Source organism: Hypomesus transpacificus, unplaced genomic scaffold (assembly GCF_021917145.1).
Source record: "Hypomesus transpacificus isolate Combined female unplaced genomic scaffold, fHypTra1 scaffold_31, whole genome shotgun sequence".
NCBI classification, from domain to species: domain Eukaryota; kingdom Metazoa; phylum Chordata; class Actinopteri; order Osmeriformes; family Osmeridae; genus Hypomesus; species Hypomesus transpacificus.
In genome coordinates this window covers 1386406-1408232 of record NW_025813837.1, presented here as the reverse complement: position 1 = coordinate 1408232, position 21827 = coordinate 1386406, and the positions used below count along the sequence as shown (strand labels likewise).

Below are 21827 nucleotides of genomic sequence, written 5' to 3'. Positions count from 1 at the left end.
GTCACATTCCAAAGCGATTAGAGACAACATGAGCCGGTTTTTATTATTTCTTAATATAGCCTCATAGTTTTCGAATTATCTCAAAAGTTTGCATAACTTGGTTTAGTCCGACGGAGGCCTGACAGTGAAGGAAACAACATTGACAGTGTATTTTGTTGTGCTAAAATGTCAGCTAATTTGTATCTGGTCACGCAAACGTAAACATACCCACACATATAATGTATCCCACATTCCTTACTAGCATATTACACGGTTGTTTAAAAAAACAAAACATACATGATAAATAGTGGAGCTTTTACCTGTGAAGCATACCATTAATGAGGTCTTTTGTATTGACGTGCAGGTCCTGTCTCGAGTATTGATGTGATTGGTATGTGACCAGCTAACATACCAAAAGCTATTAAGTCGCTAATGACCGGGGAAGATAGCAGCATCAGTGGACAGTAAGACCAGTGAACGATCCATCAAGGTTTGAACCAGGAGAGGTTTTGGACAAGGTTTTGGACTGTGAAAGAACCATGAACCGAGTGCAGCAGATCCAGACCTGCGGTCTATGGGAGCTGAAGGAATGCCTGGGGAATGGAGGTTTTGGAAACGTGACGTTATGGGTGAACAAGGTAAACAGTTTAGATGAATCTAGAATGCTTCTTTACTTTTCTTCTCTTTCAGGCCTCCTCCTCAACAGGTCGCTATCTTAATCAGTCTTTTTCTGTCTCTCTCCCCCTCTCTCTCTGTCATTATCTTTTTTTCAGTCTTTCTTTCTCTCTCTTTCTCGACCCCCCCCCCCCCCCCCCCCCTCTCTCTCTCTTTATGAGGTGCATTATAACTCTTTCTTCTGAGGCACAAAGAGGTTGTTTCATCCTCAGGTGATGTCACCTGGGCGGTTGAAAGGAATAGAATGTTTTACTGCCTCTCCTCTCCATTAGCCTGTTCAAATGGGCTGGGGAAGTCGAATGAAACGATACCCAAGTAACACAAGCACAGCCTCTGTGTCACTAAAAGGTTGTGTGAGATGACCCGGGCTTGTGTTCAGCTCGGTGGGAACCCTCACCCCAGTGCACCCTGGGAGTCACAGCTCAGGGTAGGGGACGATGACTCATGAGCTTCCTTCCTCCTTCTCTGCATTTCTTATTCTCTTTCTTCCCCTCCATTTTGTATGTATTTCGGACCCACTCCCACTCTTCTCTCTCTCTCTCTCTCTTTCACTTTGTCTCTCCTTCACTCGCTCTCTCGGCGGGGAAATGTCACACGGGCATCATCATCATCCGGTCACTATAGATAACTTTTAGCCCCACCCACCGCCAGCCGGATTCAGAGGAAGAGCAAGCGATGCAGGAAGTGATGGAAGTGAAATGGGGTTGGAGAACTGCTGCCACTCCCACCATTGTGATGATTTCACATCCTGTTTCAATGGCAACTTCCTGAGTATCAGTGGTGATGACATCTGTTGCGGTGTTTTCCTGGTTTATTGATGATGTCATGTGTAATCGAGAAGGTAAAGGCGTCCTTTGGGTTGATGGATTGGTGAGGGGGGCTTGGCAGTGTTGGTCATGCACATAGTTTCTCAGAAGTGTACAGGTCACAGATGAATGAGGCGATTAGTGTGACTCAGACCTTAACCTTAAACCGTTTGTGTGTGTGTGTGTGTGTGTGTAGGACACGGAGGAGCAGATTGCCATCAAGCAATGTCGTCAGGAGCTGAGTGAGAGAAATAGAGAGCGCTGGTGTATGGAGATCCAGATCATGAAAAGGTGAGTGTGTGTTTGTGAGAGAGAGAGACAGTGTGTGTGTGTGTATGTGTTAGCATGAGAATGTTTGTGAGGGATTGTCAAACCCGGCCACCTTCTCGGTGCCACCTACAGCTTCCTGTCACACAGCTGGTAAAAGCTCCTCTCTCTGGCTGCTGTCTGGTCCACACCCTAACAGACAGATCCTGCACTGGTCTCTCTCTGGTCCTGACAGGTCTCTGTCTTGTCCTACCCGGTCCTGACTGGTATGTTTCTGGTCTGTCTTTGGTCTCTCCCTGGTCTGTCTGGTTTTCCGGGTGGTCTCCCTGGTCCCTTTGGGCTCTCCTTGGTCTCTCTGTGTTCTCTTTGGTGTGTCCCCGGTTTCTCTCTGGTCTCTTTCTGGACCATCCTGGGCCTCCCTGGTCTCCCTAACGTCTGGGCTGGGAGATGCATTACCCAGCCACGGTTAGCCGGGCAGAGAGCCCGACTCTGCCATTTCTGGACCCGTCAACACGTCCTGACGCCTCTTAGCAGGGTGGAAAATTCCATGACAGCCAGAGACATCCTAATGTCCTGTCCCCAAAATCTGTTTCTCGAAATAGCCTCGAATACAACATTTAGACCCCACTTGTCATAAAGCTGACCACAACACGTTTAAAGGACATTCGAGTCTCTCCAGCGTGTGGGTTGGTCGTTCTGTAAAGGGCAGAGAACCTCGGCTCCATTGCGGAGCCCCTGGTTTGGGTTCATCGAGTGTTGTTGTCGTGGTTTCAGGAGGTCGGGCGTCGAGCCGCTCGGATTGACTCGCTAATGTCTTTGTTTTCTTTTGAGTGCCGTGTGTGTGTGCTCGTGTGTGTGTGCTCGTGTGTGTGTGCTCGTGTGTGTGTGCTTGTGTGTGTGTGCTCGTGTGTGTGTGCTCGTGTGTGTGTGTGGGTGTGAGGGTGTCTTGCTTTGGGGTCACGGTTTTAACAAGTGTGTTGTTGTCAGACAGACGTGGTCTCCACCTCAACCGTGGCCTGCTCCCACACATCGCTAGTGGAAAAGCAGCAGGGCCAGACCCACGTGCACACGCACCCGCCCCATACGCACACACACGCCGCATACACACTTGCCACACACACATGTACAGAAATACACAGCACTTAGTATCGCAGTTCTGCATAGTAGGACAAACTTAGTAGTGCTATTGAACATGTAGGTACACACACGCTGATTTTAATAACGCAAACATTCATCTAATTATTATAGGTTTAAGATTTTTTAATCAGGCTTATGTTTCCAGTATCGTCTCTATGCTGGTGTTTCTAATCAGCGTGTATTCACACAAACACACATTGACATATCCACACACATACACACACAGACATACAAACTCTCACACTTACGGACACACACCTCCATACTGATGCTGAGTGGTTATGGCAGGTGTTGGTGTTTGTTGGTCTTGGTTCTATGAAGGATCACTTGGTAGGTCTGGTCTCAGTGTGTTTAGTGACAATCTGGTTTTTATTGGAGTGTATTGGAACTGTCTGTGACCATGAAAAACAGGTTGTTACTCTGTTATGCCAGGACAGCGGACAGGAGAGATAGAGAGAAAAGGAGGAGAGAGAGAGGGAGAGGTAGAGAGTAGTGAAGAGAAATGGAGAGGGGTAGTATTGTTTTGGTAATAACAGAAAAACAGAATAAAGGGTGGGTAGATGTACGAAAGTTTTATGGTGTCTGTCGAGGACTTAAATAAATATGTTTGTTTTTCAAATATGTTCCCTTGTAAAGCTTTCAGTTTGATATTGAATTGTTGGGCTGTAATTATTTAATCATTAAACTGTGTAACTGTTAGATCAGAGAACCACAGAGAACCGTGCACATGGGACGATAGTTTGACCGAGCCATGTGTATCAACCACCTCCGCCTATACTTCTCCCTCCACTCTCTCTCCGTCTCTATCCCTTCTCTCTTGTATGTCCTCTCTCATTCCTCTATATCTATCTTCTCTCTCTCTCCCCCCTCTCTCTCTCACTCTCTCTCTCTCTCCTCCCCTCCCCCTCAGACTGGACCATGTGAACGTGGTAGCAGCCAGGGAGGTTCCCGAGGGTCTCCAGAGGGCCCTGGGGGTCAACGACCTGCCCCTGCTGTCCATGGAGTACTGCCAGGGGGGGGACCTGCGCAAGGTAGCCGGGACTGCTGTGTGCGGGGTGTGTGTGTGAGTGTGAGGGACTGTGTGTGAGGGAAGGAGAGAGAGAGTGTGTGTGTGGGGTTCTGGTTGTGTGTGGTTTGGTGTGTGTGTGTGTGTGAGTGTGAGTGTGAGTGTGAGTGTGAGTGTGAGTGTGAGTGTGAGTGTGAGTGTGAGTGTGAGTGTGAGTGTGAGTGAGGGAGGGAGTGTATATGAAGGAGTGAGACAGAGATGGAGTGTGTGTGTGTGTGTGTGTGTGTGAGGGAGGGAGAGAGAGAGAGAGTGAGTGTGTGTGTGGGGTTCTGGTTGTGTGTGGTTTGGTGTGTGTGTGTGTGTGTGTAATGCAGAGTGTGTGCTTGTGTGCCTGCAGTACCTGAACCTGTTGGAGAACTGCTGTGGAATGCGTGAGGGTTCTGTCCTGATCCTGCTTAAGGATATATGTGAGTATTTAACATGGCAAAGTGTATGTATGTTTGTGTGTGTGTGCTGGTGTAGCGGTTGTTAGTACTCCCCGTGTGTTGTGTATTTGTATGCAACAGACGTGGTCTGACAAGCTCTGTCAGAGTTTTACGGACCGTGTTCATTCCTCACTGAGTATCGAACACGCCACTTCTGACTTCCCAAGCGCGACCACTACCAGCTACGCCAAAGAAAAGCTAGCTATTCATTGACGCGGTTGGCCTGTTTAGATACTTGAGGAGTGAGTTTCACCGATTCACACCGGCTACACTGGCAGTGTGGTTAACTTCCTGGATGGTCACTCACTGTGACTTTCTAGTGACATCATCCATGACCTAAACCATCGCCCCTTAGTCACACACACACAGAGACACACACACATAGTAGGGTAGGAAGCATGATCCAGCCATGGAGAGCACGCCTGATCTCACTGGAGGTCCCTGTATGGAGAAATGCTCTCGAAGTCACCTCAGAACATGGCATATTAACTATCTCTCTCTCTCTCTTCCTTATTATCCTTTGTCTCTCTTCCTTGTCCTCTTGTCTCTCTCTCTCTCTCTCTCTCTCTCTCTCTCTCTCTCTCTCTCTCTCTCTCTCTCTCTCTCTCTCTCTCTCTCTCTCTCTCCTCTCTCTCTCTCTCTCTCTCTCTCTCTCTCTCTCTCTCTCTCTCTCTCTCTCTCTCTTTCTCCAGCCTCTGCTCTGACCTACCTTCACAAGAGGAGGATCATTCACAGAGACCTGAAGCCTGAGAACATCGTCCTGCAGCAGGGAGAGAAGAGGGTATCTCCTCCTTCCTGCCTGTCTCACCCTACCAGACCTAGTCTCTCCCGCCTGTCTCACTTCACCAGACCTAGTCTCTCCCGCCTGTCTCACTTCACCAGACCTAGTCTCTTCCTCCTGTCTCGTTTCACCATACGTCTCTCCTGCCTGTCTCACTTCACCATACCTAGTATCTCCTGCCTGTCTCACCTCACCAGACCTAGTATCTCCTGCCTGTCTCACCTCACCAGACCTAGTCTCTCCTGCCTGTCTCACCTCACCAGACCTAGTCTCTCCTGCCTGTCTCACCTCACCAGACCTAGTCTCTTCTGCCTGTCTCACCTCACCAGACCTAGTCTCTCCTGCCTGTCTCAACTCACGTCCCCTTCAGCTCTCAGCAGCGTGCCGTTACACAACGGTGGCCAGACATATTAAAGAAACCAGAACACCCTGTTCTATTGTGTTCATCAAAATGAGATTCACCGTAATAAAAGATGTCTTACGAAAGCTCCTCTTTCTCTCTGACCCCCCCTCCCCCTCTACCTCTTTCAGTTGATTAATAAGATCATAGACCTGGGCTATGCCAAGGAGCTGGACCAGAACAGCCTATGTATGTCCTTCGTGGGCACACTGCAGTACCTGGTACGTCGTGCGCACGTGTGTGTCCGTCTGTGGGGTGTGCATGTGTGTTGTGTGGTATCTGTTCCGTTTTCCACCTCGTTCGGTGATTAGTCATAGGTCATAATAGGTGTGCCCCGATGACTTCTAGTGCCGGGTTTCGAACTGATAAGAGCAGGTCTGTTTCTCTTGCTTAACCCCTCACCCCCCCCCCCCCCCCCCCCCCTCCCAGGCTCCAGAGCTCATAGAGAGGCAGAAGTACACGGTGACGGTGGATTACTGGAGCTTTGGGACCGTGGTGTTTGAGTGCATCACAGGGTTCCGCCCTTTCCTGCCAACATGGACCCCCGTGCGCTGGTATGACTCACACACACACACTCAAACGCACACAGAAACACTCACACACAGTCACACAGAGAGACACACCCACTCCTGACCCTAACCGTAACCCACGCACGCATTCAGATGAAATCCAATCATGGCATAAGTCAGTCACGTCCCCTGTTGAACTCGGACCTGCTTTGCTAACCCTGCTGAATGGGGGGTGCGGCGATGTTGTGATAGACAGGCCACTCTCCACATCCTTATTATTATTACAACATTGTATTTCAGCATGCTATGAAACTATAACATTTTGTGAGAATAATGAAGAATGACTGGAAACCTGGGCTCTGTCTGCCAAGCTGGACCTGTGGGAGGAGCCGTCAACACCTCGCTCGTGGTGTGTGTGTGTGAGCATGTGTGTGTGTCTGGCAGTTTCCACACTGACATCCCCCCCCCCTCCCCCCCCCCCCCAGCTATAACAAGCTGAAGCAGAAGCATGATGATGACATCCACATCTATGAAGATCTAGCAGGAGAAGTTCGCTTCTCTTCACACCTGCCCCAGCCCAACAACCTCAACAGGTACACACACACACCTGCCCCCGCCCAACAACCTCAACAGCTACACACACACACCTGCCCCAGCCCGATAACCTCAGCAGGTACACACACACAGACACACACCTGCCCCAGCCCGATAACCTCAACAGCTACACACACACACACACACACCTGCCCCAGCCCGATAACCTCAGCAGGTGTGTGTGTGTGTCCCAGCCTGCTGCTGGAGCGTCTGGAGAAGTGGCTGCAGCTCATGTTGAGGTGGTCCCCCCAGGAGAGGGGCAAGGACCCCGACGCCACGCCCAGCAACTGCTTCTCTCAGCTGGAGGCCATACTGGAGCTGAAGGTACACACACCACACACGTGTACACATTAACACACGTCTACACACAGTATACGTCTATACACACACATAAACCCACTCACACCACACTCTCTCTCTCTCTCTCTCTCTCTCTCTCTCTCTCTCTGTCTCTCTCCAGCTAGTTCATGTGTTGAACATGGTCTCCGCTAAGATGCTCGTGTACCCAGTCTCAGCCAGTGAGAGCGTCGCAGACCTACAGCAGCGAATCGCGAGTGACACCGACATCCCTCCAGCCAATCAGGAGCTCCTGCTGGAGGCGGGACTAGCCCTGGAGCCTAGCGGGACGGCCGTGCAGTGTGCCGTGGACTATACTGTAATACACAATCGACACTCTCTCTCTCTCACACACACACACACAAGGTCTGTTTTTTAATGCTAGTGGGGCCCCCCGACTAGCGTTCATATTTGACGTGTGTGTGTGTATCAGGAAGTAGATGGTCGTCGTGCCGACCTGCCCCTGGTCTTCCTGTTTGATCGTTCCTCCTGCAGCTACGAGCCTCCATTCAACCCACGCACCCTCCCTGAGAACATACGCTTTGTCCGTGAGTTCCCACACACTCGCCCGCTCCCGCACTCTCACTCTTTCAGCCTCCCTCTCCCATTATCCGTTTGTCTGACTTTTAACCCTCGCTCTCTCTCTCTCTCTGTCTCTCTCTGTCTCTCTCTCTCTCTGTCTGTCTCTGTCTCTCTCTGTCTCTCTCTCTCTCTCTGTCTCTGTCTCTGTCTCTGTCTCACTCTGTCTCTCTCTCTCTCTGTCTGTCTCTGTCTCTCTCTGTCTCTCTCTCTCTCTGTCTCTGTCTCTCTCTGTCTCTCTCTCTGTCTCTCTCTGTCTCTCTCTCTCTCTCTCTCCCGGTAGAGAGGGACCCTAAGCAGGTGCTGTCCTACAGCCCTCAGAGGAGGACGTCAGGGCAGGCCTGGCACTCCATCCGCTCCCTAAAGGAGGACTGGCAGCGGCTGCAGCAGGGCCAGAAGGTGGCCATGTAAGACTCACACACACACGCGCTCGCCATCACACACACACACACGCTTGCTATCTCTCTCTCTTTCTTTCTCACACTCACTCACTCTCTCTCACTCACACGCACGTTCTCCCGCTCTCTCCCACACACCGTCTCCGTGTCACACACACACTCTATTTCACAGACGGCCGTGCGGGGTGTGTCTCTCTGTTGCAGCATGAGTTTGCTGAGGCACAACTCCTCTCTGTCCAAGCAGAAGATCGAGATGGTGTCCATGCACCAGAGACTGACCGCCAAGCTGGAGTTCTTCACCACCAGCCTGCACATCGACATGGACAAGTACCAGGAGCAGAGGACCACAGGCATAGGTAGTGGATCCCAGGCATAGATGACTGGATCACAGGCATGGGTAGTGGATCCCAGGCATAGATGACTGGATCCCAGGTATAGATACTGATGTAGGTGGAGGCTGGGAGTATGGAGGACGATGATGATGATGATGATGATGATGATGCTGTCCTCAGCCTCCGAGAAGCTGCTTGCTGTGTGGAGAGACATGGAGCAGACAGCAGTCAGCTGTGGCCAGGTAGGACTGGAGACATCCCTCTGTCCCTGCTCACGTGTGTGTGCGCGTGTGTGTGCGTGTGTGCGCTTACAGACGGCATTCTAAATGTTCTCCATCCGTTTTGTGTGTGTCTATGTGGTGTGTGTATGCATGTGTTTGTGTGTCAGGCGGAGAGTGTGAGTAAGCTGGAGGAGGAGATGATGATGCTGCAGACCGACATCGTGGACCTCCAGAGACAGCCCTGGAGGAGTGGAGAGGCTCTGGACACACTGTGAGTAAAGCCCATTCCTATTGGCTGAACCCACTCCTCTGGGCACACCCTTCCTGCCTGCCATCCAATTGCCAGTGGCGCACAGCTGTAGCTGGTGGAAGCGGTGATTGTGAGAGGTTGTCGGTCGCATCTGTGGGTCACGTGACTTGGGGTTGAACCCTGGAGAGGCAGGAAGGGATGTAATGAGCTACGCAGGGACACCTGTGATTAGGGACCACAAACACACCACAGACTATCATAACTGCCTTCTCTCATCTCTCTCCCTCTCTCTCCCTCCCTTTCTTTCTTTCTCGTCCTCTCTCTCTCTCTCTCTCTCTCTCTCTGTATCTCTCTCTGTCTCTCTCCCAGTGAGGGCAAAGCGATGGAGCTGGTTCGTAAGCTGAGAGAGAAGCCCAAAGGTCAGAATTCACCTCCTCCTTCAAAAAACGTTTCCCTCTTCCATTGACCGTGCCATCGTACTAAGGCCGTCACATCCTCTACCCTCCATCTTTCCTTTGATCGACCTCCCTCCACTTCTCCATCTCTCTCTCTCCCCCCTCCATCTCTCTCCCGCCCCTCTCTCTCTCTGTCCCCCAGACCAGAGAGCCCCTGGAGACAGTCAGGAAGTGGTTCGCCTGGTGGTGCAGGCTGTCCAGTTCTACGAGAAGAAGCTACGAGACTTCTACACACACCTGAGGTCGCCCCACAGTCCGCGCTTCTCTGAATAGCTGAGCCCATCCCTGTGTGTGTGTGTATCTGCGCGTATGCTCATCCCTGTGTGTAACTACGCGTGTGTGTGCAGCAAGACGGTGACGTGCCGGCAGCGAGCGATGGAGATGCTGCCCCGGGTGGAGGGCGTGGTGCAGAGCATGGTGGAGAGCGAGCAGGTCCTCATGAACCTGCAGGAGAAACGGCAGAGGGAGCTCTGGAACCTTCTCAAGGTGGCCTGTGTGAGTGGACGCTGGGACACGCGCAAGTCCGGACACGCACGCATGCCCACGCGCGTACAGACACGCACGCCCGCAGACACATGCGCGCACACACACACAGACACACAGCCGCAGGCTGAGGAAGAGCATGGTTGATATCATCCGGACCCTTCTCCTCCCCTCCCCCTGCAGAGTAAGGTGCGCAGCCCTGTCAGTGGCAGTCCAGATGGGGCACTCAACCACTCCTCAGTCCCCCCTCTACTGAGCCCCAGACACAGCCTACAGCACCTGTAAGTACACACACACACACAGAAACACACACACACACAGAAACACACACACACAGGTGGAGTTGAGAATCGACGTAGCTGTTGTGGATGTAGCTGTTGTGGTTATAGCTGTTGTGGATGTAGCTGTTGTGGATGTAGCTGTTGTGGACGTAGCTGTTGTGGTTGTAGCTGTTGTGGTTGTAGCTGTTGTGGACGTAGCTGTTGTGGATGTAGCTGTTGTGGACGTAGCTGTTGTGGATGTAGCTGTGTGGATGTAGCTGTTGTGGATGTAGCTGTTGTGGTTGTAGCTGTTGTGGACGTAGCTGTTGTGGATGTAGCTGTTGTGGATGTAGCTGTGTGGATGTAGCTGTTGTGGATGTAGCTGTTGTGGTTGTAGCTGTTGTGGACGTAGCTGTTGTGGACGTAGCTGTTGTGGATGTAGCTGTTGTGGATGTAGCTGTTGTGGACGTAGCTGTTGTGGATGTAGCTGTTGTGGATGTAGCTGTTGTGGATGTAGCTGTGTGGATGACACACGTGGATGTTTCAGGGACGAGTCTCTGATGGAGGAGAGCAGGACGTTTGAGAGCAGACTCCAGAGTCTGCTGAGAGAGACCACTCAGGCGGCCGAGAACGACATGCAGGTACACACACACACAACCTAACACCTACACACACAACGGAACACCTACACACACACACAACCACACAACGTAACACCTACACACACATTTACATTTAGTCATTTAGCAGACGCTCTTATCCAGAGCGACTTACAGTAAGTACAGGGACATTCCCCCCCTTGCCCAAGGACACAACGTCATTTGGCACAGACGGGAACCGGCAACCTTCTGATTACTAGCCCGATTCCCTAACCGCTCAGCCACCTGACCGCACACACACACAACCTAACACCTACACACACAACCTAACACCTACACACACACACATGCGACCTAACACCTGACAAGGGCCTCAAAAAATCACTCAAATATAACCTCCCTGTCTTTCCCTCTCCCCCTCTGTTTCTCTCTCGCTCTCTCTCTCTCTTCCTGTCTCTCTCTCCCTCCCTCTTCCTGTCTCTCCCTCTCTCTCCGCTAGAAGCTCAGAGACTGGTCCTGGCTGAGTGGAGAGCAGGATCTCTCCAGCGACCTCTCTTGAGGCCACTGCCGTGTCGGTCTGCCAGGCCGTGTAAACCATCGTCCTGCACAGCTCCTGTTTTTGTAAACCACCTGCACCCTGCAGTGCTTCAACCTACACCCACCCTGCCCTCTAGTGGTCAAGATGAGCATCATCAGGATTGTGGATGGCTGCAAGTGTTCTAGCTTTTGGGATACTTCGTAGTGTAAAAACATTTAAGAGTTTATTTCATTCCTTCTCCATCTGTTTCAAAGTTTCTGGAAACATTTTGATATGACATTTACCAAGTACCTTGGTTTTTCCAGGAGAAAATGTTGCTGTTGTAAATAAGTGTTATTGTTTTAGTATTGTGTGTGTGCATAGTGTGTGGACAGGCAAGACAGTATACTTTTCTTATAGCCCTGAGAATCTTGTTTTTCTTTTACCAAAATGTATTTATTATGAATACAATTTTACTAACTGATGTATTGGTGTTGAGAACAAATTATCCCTGTCAAGTTTGAAATAGGAAACTTTGTTCAAACTGTGTAAAAAAATTATATGCATACACAAAACTGTTTCACATTCTTTATTCCATGAATTCCTTAAAAGTCAGTTTGAGGTTTGAACTATCCGTAACCTTCCTCATTTCAAGCACAGCACAGACACGAAATGAAACGAAAACGATAGACTGGATAGATAAGATGAAACAGAGGAACAATCAACTGCTACAAGCCCCTCCCATAATGCATAACCATGGAAACCGACTCACGATGGAGATGTTTGAAGGTCACAAATTTCAACCAATCAATGAGTTACTACTAAGCACTCTGGATTTGCCATCCACTCGTATTGCAGTTTACTAATATCAGTTAAACAGATAATAAATACCCTCTCTGTACGTAGTCCGTAACTCCTGTTCTGGAGAACATATTTCTACAACGTTTGACAACATTACTGTTCTGATGTGCTTCCACAGCAGCTACAACAAACACAGCAAAAATCAAAAGCCTACTATTAATCTCTGTAGTGTAGAAGAATCAAATGATTATATAACACATGATCTCAGGCAAAGATGAAATGATCACAACGGATTTGTACTAGAAGAGTGCTTCAGCCTTTCTCCCACAACACGTATTTGAACCATGGACCAAGTCGTTGTCATGACACCCGGCTCCGTCTCACCTCCCGCCCTACTCCCGACCTGGCGTTGCCTGGTGACCCTTCCTGAGTTGGAACTCCGAGACTCTCTCTCATTCACTCCCAAGAGAACGCAGATGGTGGGCGGAGCCACTCGAGGAGGGGTTGCCAGGTAACGTCCAAATCGGGGGAAATCGGTTCTCCGTCTGAGGTGAGGAGCCCTGCGGGTTTCGCTCGGCCTCGTTGTCGAGGTTTTTTTTTTTATGCGCTTGATTGTTTGTTGACAAAGGGGCGTTGCTACGGAGAGAGCACAGAGATCTGCCGTACATCATATGGAACCCAGACAAAAAAAGAACAACTCGGGTAGCTGACAGTCCGTCTGTTTATTACAGTACTGCAGGTTGTAGACGTGGAGGGTGCCCGGGGGGGGTGGGGGTGAAGGGGATAAGGCCAAAAAACGGGGTGGTGTACGTGTGTTTCTGTGCGCACAGAGGGGACATGTGACAAGGTGTGACAAGGGACTTTTTGGAAGGGAGGTTTTGTCGGAACCAGGCTCTATACTTTCTTCTCTTCCTCCTCCTCCTCCTCTTCGTGCCTTCGTCCTTATGCCTCCAGCTCGAAGCCCATGCCCACCTTGTGTCCGCCGGCGTTGAAGTTCTTCCCGTCGATCAGAGCTGAGAGGGTGAGCTTCACTCCTACGGAGAGACGGGAAGAGAGTAGGGGAAGAGAGAAGAGGGAGGGAAAGAGAGGAGGGAAAGAGAGAGAGAATAGATAACAGGGGTGTTATGTTGGTATGTTTGTAGGCAGGTAGGTGAGTTATGTTTGTAGGTTGATGGGTGTGGTACGTTTGTATGCGGGCGTGCTGCAGGTAGGTGTGGCCCTGTCGGTTACCTGGCCGCAGGCTCTGCGTGTATCCAACTCCAATCAGGCTGGCGTTGTTCACTTTGGCCTGAAGGGGGAGACAAAGAGGGATGAGCAGTCATGCCATGTGGAGGCAGATGATACAGCCAACCAAGAGTGGACTTAAACTGCTAAAGGGACTGGAGAGAGGGCGGGAAGGAGATAAAGCCAGACAAAGAGAGAGAGAGAGGGAGAAAGAGAGAGAGAGAGACACACACACAGAGAAAGACACAGAGAAGCTGGTGTCTCTTGAGATCCCGACAAAGACATAGGAAGGGGGGTATTTCTATCCTGCATGGGTTCCCCCCCCCTCATCTCTGCCTCTCAGACTCACAGACAGAGAAGCGTCCTTGTCCAGCTGGTACTTGGCCGCGATGCCGAAGCTGGTGTTGTTGCTGCCCGCCGTCCAGGCCAGGTTCACCCCCGTCTCCAGCTGCTCGTTCACCTTCTGGTAGATGGAGCCGCCGAACTCGGTTCCGTCGTTACTGAAACACAGAGACACAGGTGAGGCCTGGGCTCCACGGTCACCCCCACTGCCCGGCGGTCGAGCCCGAGTGTCTAGACGGCGGTAAGGACGTTTTTTCCGACATCTTCTTTTCATGACTAAAGATCGTCTGTGGTTTCGTCCATGCCGATGACTACATGTAATAATAATGTACTAATTTAGCAGACAATTCAATCTAAATTAGGGGGGATTTGAACCCGCATTCTCTTGATCTTAATCTGCCGTCAAACGTTTTAACCACGGCGCTACAACCATTTCACACAGACACATCGAGTCCTTGCTCGTTTCGCTAAATGTTCCGATGTTTCGTGCAAAGCGACCTGACACAGTGAGTGTGAGTCCACTCACACGTTGGTGTGAAGCTGGAAATCTCCCGCCTTGTAACCCAGAGCAAAGTTGTTCTTGGCCAGTTTGGACTTGGCGGTGTCGAAGGCCATCTGGTACCCGGCCAGCCAGCCCTCGTAGCCCAGAACGGCGGCGGCGTGCACGGTGGGGCCCGCCATGTCAAAGTCCAGATCACAGCCCATGTTGATGAAGTCCCGCTTGTAGGCGGTCTTCAGCTTGGCACTCTTCTTCCTGCCAAGGGGAGACGGAGGGATGGAAAGATGGAGGGAGGGGATGGGAGGAAAGAACGAATGTTTGGCTGTGAGGGTCCGCCCTTCAACACAAGCGCCGCAAACACACTAAGCAGCCTATCTGGGTGCGTCTCTGCTTGTCTGTCTGTCGAAGTCTTGCTAATGCCGTCTGTTCTGGGCCTGCTGTACACAGGATGTAGTCAGAGAGACAGCTCACCCAGTGTTGGGCACGAAGGAGGTGTCCAGGGCCACCTTCAAACCCTTGGCCAGCTGGAGAGAGAGAGAGAGAGAGCGGGAAGGAGAAAGAGAGTGAGTGAGTGTAAGGGGTGACAGATAAATAATTGACTGTCTATTCACTCATATACCAGGCAGGCGGCCATCTTGGTTTCCAGAACGGTCTGGCACTCACCTGGTCTTCCACGGTGATCTCGGTGGTCAGGGTGTTGTCTGTGTTCCACTTCTGGTTGAAGCTGAGGCCCAGATCGCTGACCTTGTACTTGGTCTCCAGGTGGCCTCCGGCCTTCCCTGTGTCAGTGTTGCTGGTGCCAGAGGTGGCAAACTCCTGAAAGAGGGAGAGGAGAGGAGAGGAGGGAGGGATGTTAGTGAGGATTACCAGACATACTGTCGAGAAAGCACTGCAGGAGACGTCAAACCCAGGACATCGACAGATGACGAGAACGCCGACGCGTGTTAAAAGACAGCGGCGTCACCAGAGTGTGACAGGGGTTATGGAGAGGTGAGAGTGGAGGGGATGTAATGACATTATGGCTTTAGGTGAAGAGGGATGTAGTCTATCAGCTGGGACGTGGCTGCAAAGTTGAAAACTGGGGAGAAGAGTTCTCTCACAAACACACACACACACACACAGGACAGCTTATCCTGCAACACACACACACACACACTCTCTTACCATCTGACAATGAAGTCCACAGAGGAAGCAGGAAAAAGACAGGAGAGAAAGTGAGGCAGTTAGATAAGAATCGCTCACTCTTACACACACATCTGAAAAAAGAAGGATCACTCGTGTGTCAAAGTTGATCTGATACATGCTGTGGTGTGATGTATCATCCAGTCAGAAGGGAATCATTGGTACGTTTGTGTTATTAAAGTATTATCGAGTTCAAGTCTAGATCTCAACCGCTTGTGGGAGCTCTGCAGGCCACTGGTCAGAGGCAGGGATATGCCCTGTTGACACGGTCACTTACACACACACACACACACACACAATGAGAGACACACAGAAACTCTGATACACACACAGACATACACACATAGAGCCAGACTGTGAGTCAGCCATTTGGACTGTACAGCCCTGGGGCATGGGGTCTAGACACACACAAACCTAGACGCACACACAGTGAGAAATAAAGAGAGAGACAGGGAGATAGAGATAGAGATAGAGAGAGAGAGAGAGAGAGAGAGAGAGAGAGAGAGAGAGAGAGAGAGAGAGAGAGAGAGAGAGAGAGAAGAAAGACAGAGAGGACAAGGAAGAGAGACAAAGGGATAATAAGGAAACTCACAACTCCGCTCTGGGCCTTGGTCTTGAGGTCCAGCTTGATGACACCAAAGCCTAGGAAAAAAAGAGGGACGGGGAAGACAGGACAGACAACCAATAAGAAAGGGGGAGACGGAGGAAGACAAAGGAAGACAAATGTTAGGCCTCAGCTGTGTGTATGGACATAGTGCACGGTGGAGAAATCAGAGGAAGAGGAGATAAAGGGGGAAGGCTTTTTGGACTATTGAGAGGCAGACACTGTGACCCCTAGAGACTGCGCTCCAGAGGTCAGGGGTCAGGAGGTCACCATCTGAGTCCTGTGCTCTCGCTTCTTAATGACCCCAGATAAGGAGATGCAGGGGACTGTGTGTGTGTGTGTGTGTTTGTGTGTGTGTAAGAGAGAGAGACTGGTGAGTGCACGTGTGACTCACCATAACCCTTGCTGAAGAGGTCTTTGGCAGATTTGCCCAGGTCAGCATATGAGGGGGGGACGGCCATTTTGACTGTGGAGAAACAAAGGTGAAAGGTTTATCACTTACACTTCAACACACACACATATGCACAAACATACAGTACAGCAGGGCCACAGAGGCTAACACACACACACACACACTGCACTGTAAACAGCAATATCTCCACACAGCACGAGTCAGTAGAGTACACACAGGTTGCTACTCTACAAACACAAAAGTCCACAAAGCACCTAGCTATGCTTCAGCATGGTTCTCTAGAAGGGAAACACCAGCATAGTAGCACAACATGTTGGCATAGTGTTTACTAACTACAGTAGCAGAGCATCAACAGATTAACATGTACTGGCCAACCTGCTGTTTACTTCAAGCACCTTCCCGCGGCTGGTGAAGAAAGCACTGATGGTCAGCCGGCCTGTTCTGATAGAAGCTATTCCAGGCTAGGGTATGCTACAGTAGCGGTTCATCCCAATACCCATACTAGCATACTACCATACTATGAAGTATTGATATAGTATTGCCTCCTGAATAGTGGATCAATCAGGTCCTGCAAAATAGACTAAGGATCTATGCTAGGCTAGGTCTAGGTTCTAAGCTAAACTAGGTTAAGTCCGGTTGCTAGCCTAAACAACGCCAGGCTAGACTAGGTTATTTTATTATAGGCTGTCTGGGTGCATGCTAATAGTCTAGACTACACTGCCTCAAGTAGGTGCTATGCTAGGCTACCACTGGACCTGTGATAAACTACCTCTACCACCCCCACATCTCAGCCAAGTCTTAATCCCACTGATTCTCTGGCAGTATTCCCCTAGCCAGCAGCTAGCATTGTAATCTCCAATGGGATTGCCTTTCTTTTGTATTCACTGAATACTACAGCGATGTTGGCCCTCACAGCCTCGACAGGCAACATGCTAGCCAATGCTAGTGGAGTTAGATTAAGATTGGATGGGCCCGGTACATTGCATGGCTAATAGCTAACCTTCTGCCAAAGCATACCATTGTTTGACTCTTCATACAAGCGCTTCATTAGAACCGCTTAACAGAACCTCTTTATAGAACCACTTAAATCGAAGGGCTTGTGGTGACTTAGTACGCAGGTAACCTGAGAAAGAGAGACGCCCCGACTTGTCCTCCTTGGTTGGGTATTATAATCAGGGTTGTGTAATAAGGTGCAACAAGGGCATATCCCCATGAAACCTAACCTAGGTATGCTTAACATTGATGCGGATGGATGGGTATAGCTCAGTGGTAGAGCATTTGACTGCACATCAAGAGCAATGTCGATTTGGATGAAAGCCTCTGCTAAATGAATACCTGCGTACATACATGTCCACCTAAATCTGTTCCCAGATGCAGCGTTATTCTCTGCTGAGAAGGCTTGTCAGCTGATTGACTGGGCGGTTGGTTAGTTAGTTATTTAGCAGTTAAGTGTTAAGTTTGTCATCTGCATGACACATGCAGCATGCAGTGTTAGCATATGTTAGTATGCGGTGGAGGGGTCCTGCATGGTTGCAGTACTACCCAACCTGATACGAGGCCACACCACAGAATATTGAGTAAGACTGGACACATTTGGCCACTCAGCAGTTTTCACTACCACACACTTCACCGCACTATGCACAAGGCTACTCGTCATCAGGGCCCTGTGTGTGTGTGTGTGTGTGTGTGTGTGTGTGTGTGTGTGTGTGTGAGTGCATGTTCTGTGTATCAAGGTGACATTGCCATAGTGGGGCGTGTCCTTCTGCAGGGGGCTTCATCTCAACTCGTCTGTAAAGTCACCTTTCTTGCTCTCCTTGTCTCCTCTCCTTCACCACCTCAGTCGGTCGGAAGTTCAACCTCAAAGCTTTCCCTAACCACACCCGTAACTAACAACAGACCGTAAAGGATATAAGAGAAGAGAGGAGGTATAGGAGGTGGGGGAGGGGGGGTTGGAGAAGACGTTATCTAGAGCTGTGGGATCAAAGCTCAACGTAGGGACCATAGTCGAGGGACCCTGATGACAAGACATTTCCCCCCGCCCTCTCTCTCTCTCCCCTCCCCAACCCACCACCTCTCGCTTACCCCCGCCGCCACTCACCAGGTCCCTTGGGTGTCTGCTGCTCACAGGCCCCACAGCTGCCTTTGCTCTCTGCCTGCTTGACCTCTACTGTGACCTCCTCCACCAGCGCCGCAGTCACCACGCTCACCACTGCCGCTACCTGCTCCTCTGCTGTCTCTGACATGACTCTTGGGGACGGAGGGGGAACGTTGCAAGGAAGGAAAGCACATCGTTGGCATGCATTCTCATACTGTTCTCACAAACAACGGGAGACCTTTGTGTGTCACCGGCACCTCTTTGTTAGGTCATAATCGCTGGCTTTCTCTCAGAACCATTTTAGGAAAAGGGGTCCCAGCTTGGCTTATGTACAAACGACACCCAGATACAGCTCAGATGAACCTCTGTAATTGACATCACTCGGCCCTCATCGTGCGTCACAAACACAGGTCCCTGTAATGACGTTAAAGAGATACCACGATGTAAGGAATGAGAAGGGCTGCTAATGCAGTCACAGGCCATGCGGTTTGTGTTCTGCAGCTCTGAACTGAACCGGCACTGACAGAGGGAGGGGTTTGGCGACACGTGATCTATAGGCCACACGTGTGTGGGACTGCAGAGACTACTGGGCTGTAAACCACACACCCTCACACACAAACACCACACACATATACACACACACAACGGCTTTTTCTCATGTCTTCCTGCTGCTTCAGTGTGTTTCTGAGAGGCTGATTCTAGGGGAAATCTGCTGACCTAGCTTGATTGCCAGCCTGTCTCTCAGTTAACCAACCCCTACAAGCACGCACATTTTCCCTTTCTTGCCTCCCTCCCTCCTTACCTTGTCCCTTGTTGCCCCCTTCATTCCCCCTCTCCCCCAATACCTCGCTCCCCTATCTTCCTCAGCTCCCCTAACCCCTGTTCTATATTCAGCCGGGGTGAACCCGACACTACCACTCATGTGACCGTGCTGTTTTCAAAATGGTCGCTTTGCCCTTTCAACCATTCAGCACCTTTCCTATAACTCTGACCTCCACCCCCTAAACACCCACCCCTCCCACTTTCACACAAACCACACCTCTCTCTCTCTCTCTCTCACACACACACACACACTCTACGCCTTCCTTTCCTTCTGCACCCCTGAGAGGAGCACATGTTCGCTGAGCTCATGGGGGTCAGATTGACACCACGAATCACTAGCCACAAGACCGGAAAACACCTGGTGACATTAACAGCAATGTGGCGGCCCTGCTGAGCTTCCAAACCACAAGACGACCACAAGGATCGTCTGAGCAAAGAAAAAAAAAATGTGCACAAGCATTTAAAACGACACCACCAACACCCGCAGGTATTCAGCCTAGGTCTGGTGAACTGCTTTGTCACACAGTGTCATCCTGTCTCTTTACATTTCACTCACCAGACTCTATATCCTACTACACTCACCAGACTCTATATCCTACTAAGCTCACCAGACTTTATATCCTACTACACTCACCAGGACTCTATATCCTACTACACTCACCAGACTCTATATCCTACACTCTATATCTTACTACACTCACCAGACTCTATATCCTACACTCTATATCCTACTACACTCACCAGACTCTATATCCTACTAAACTCACCAGACTCTATATCTTACTACACTCACCAGACTCTATATCCTACTACACTCACCAGACTCTATATCCTACTACAATTACCAGACTCTATATCCTACTACACTCACCAGACTCTATATCCTACTACAATCACCAGACTCTATATCCTACTACACTCACCAGACTCTATATCCTACACTCTATATCCTACACTCACCAGACTCTATATCCTACACTCTATATCCTACTACCCTCACCAGACTATATCCTACACTCTATATCCTACTACACTCACCAAACTCTATATCCTACACTCACCAGACTCTAGGTTATATCTTCACCAGTTTGCCAAGCTGAGTGCCCCACTGGCAAGTGGCAACCCCATGTTTGACATGTAGGATGAGGAATGTGTGTGTGTGTGAGATAAGGACGACAGCAGTCATGTTACACCTACTGAATTTATAGCCTGGATGTGACCCACAGGCCTGGGTGATATGTGTTCATGTATCATGACCTACTCAACATGACATTCCTATTGGCCACACCAGACCAGACCAGAACCTGTTTTCCTTTGAGGTCTACTTTCATATAGTACTTGTAATAGTGCTACCAGACCCTCATGTCATCCAAGAGAACAGTTTTAGAGATATTTCAATATCACTGGTAAACCCATTGTCTAAATCATCTACCATGGGTGGCACAATAGAAGTCACTGCACTGTACGATAAGGTTGAATTGTACGGAATACTATTTTGATAAATGCTTTAGAGGATTATTTCACTTATTTTTTGTGTGATAATAATAGCTCACGTATAGGCCTAGGCTACTAGAACCATATATAATTTAGGTTCGACCCCTATGGAATAAGTAAACGGATCAAGAAGGACTGTTCCTGTGCTCGTAGTCTACTTGTTACAAATGACAAATAAACAAGAAAGTTGACCTTGAAACTTGGGTTAGATCCTAGGTAAAATCCCCTATCTCTAATTCTGCAGCTGTTGGCGCTAAAACATGGAGACAGCAGTTGGTTCAGGGTCTTTATCGACGTGGGCTTTTTGAGATTATGCTTTCAGGACTTTGGATAGCGACAGATACCATTACGTTCAGTAGCCTACTATAGGTTACATGTTATGACTTTTCCACAGATAGTCGTTCAATTTTCACTTTCATTTAATCACCATCCACTGGACTCCGCTGCACTCTCTGTTAGCCTACTGAACGTCTTAGTGGTGGGTTGCCAATAACGGGACGGCACTAGCAATTGAAAACTGGAATATTCCGAATGTCGAATATGAAACTAACTTCACCTCGGTATATTCATGGTCATTTCATGCAAACTACCGTGTGCGTGCGCAAAGAGCTGTCCCACAGAAGAGGATGAACTGCTTGTCATTGTCCCCGGGACGGAGACTGTAGTAGTAGGCTAGGCCATTTTTTATCCCCTAACAACACTCGCTAAAACATACCCACATAATTTATAGCATGACATTGCCCTTTGGGATAGACAGATGGTCAGAACTCCATTGTTCATTCTTCAATGCATAAGGCTTTTTTTGTCCGTTTAACATTCGACCTATAGCATGCACTTTTAAACTGACAGTGGTTTACTTAATGGCATACGAGTAGTTGTATTATAAGAAAATACAAACAGAAGCGTATGATTTCGCGCAGACATTAGTAGTTTGCTTGACAGGCCTGTAAAGCCAATGCAGCCCTGGAACATTGCGGACTCGTCCCCCCCCCCCCCCCCCCCCCCCCCCCCCCCCTCGGATTTTACATGTTTCCCCTCCCGCAATAGCTCAAAAAAAATCATAAAGACACAAATACAACACCATCAAATACATAAACAGTCTAGACACTTAGCGAAGGAAGGAATGCACTGTACACGTCCATTTCTCCTACCTTGTAGTGGTTGAACGATGCGCACAGTTTCAGAACGCTGTGTATCGCGCAATAGGGCACAGTGAAGGAGAAAGCAGCGAGGGGCGGACGGACTGAGCAGGCGCATTCAATCCACTGTGAGGGCGGGGCCGT

At 49.8% G+C, this 21827-nt stretch overlaps 2 protein-coding genes across 4 annotated transcripts; one reads left to right on the top strand and one right to left on the bottom strand.

The window, feature by feature from the left end:
* Positions 1–499: 499 nt before the first annotated feature.
* ikbkb (inhibitor of nuclear factor kappa B kinase subunit beta) lies at positions 500–11644 on the top strand. Of its 2 annotated transcripts, none has more exons than XM_047015675.1 (21): positions 500–617; positions 1657–1751; positions 3775–3895; positions 4268–4337; positions 5048–5136; positions 5668–5757; positions 5966–6090; positions 6531–6638; positions 6834–6963; positions 7100–7294; positions 7409–7523; positions 7838–7961; positions 8157–8308; positions 8465–8526; positions 8673–8776; positions 9125–9174; positions 9353–9452; positions 9558–9705; positions 9877–9974; positions 10501–10594; positions 11055–11644. In XM_047015675.1, the coding sequence occupies exons 1-21, from the start codon at positions 519–521 to the stop codon at positions 11109–11111; spliced, it is 2226 nt and encodes a 741-aa protein (XP_046871631.1). In that variant the 5' UTR covers positions 500–518; the 3' UTR covers positions 11112–11644. The 2 variants fall into 2 exon arrangements, with proteins under 2 accessions (XP_046871631.1, XP_046871630.1); XM_047015674.1 differs by having other exon boundaries at positions 11052–11644.
* Positions 11645–21797, bottom strand: vdac3 (voltage-dependent anion channel 3). 2 transcript variants are annotated; one of them, XM_047015676.1, is made up of 10 exons: positions 21696–21792; positions 18232–18380; positions 16116–16187; positions 15710–15759; positions 14599–14751; positions 14407–14459; positions 13963–14190; positions 13444–13594; positions 13101–13158; positions 11645–12904 (listed from the first exon to the last, which is right to left on the bottom strand). In XM_047015676.1, exons 2-10 carry the CDS (start codon positions 18374–18376, stop codon positions 12813–12815), a joined length of 1002 nt encoding a protein of 333 aa, XP_046871632.1. In that variant the 5' UTR covers positions 18377–18380; positions 21696–21792; the 3' UTR covers positions 11645–12812. The 2 variants fall into 2 exon arrangements, with proteins under 2 accessions (XP_046871632.1, XP_046871633.1); XM_047015677.1 differs by lacking the exon at positions 18232–18380 and having other exon boundaries at positions 21696–21797.
* Between the last annotated feature and the right edge of the window lie 30 nt (positions 21798–21827).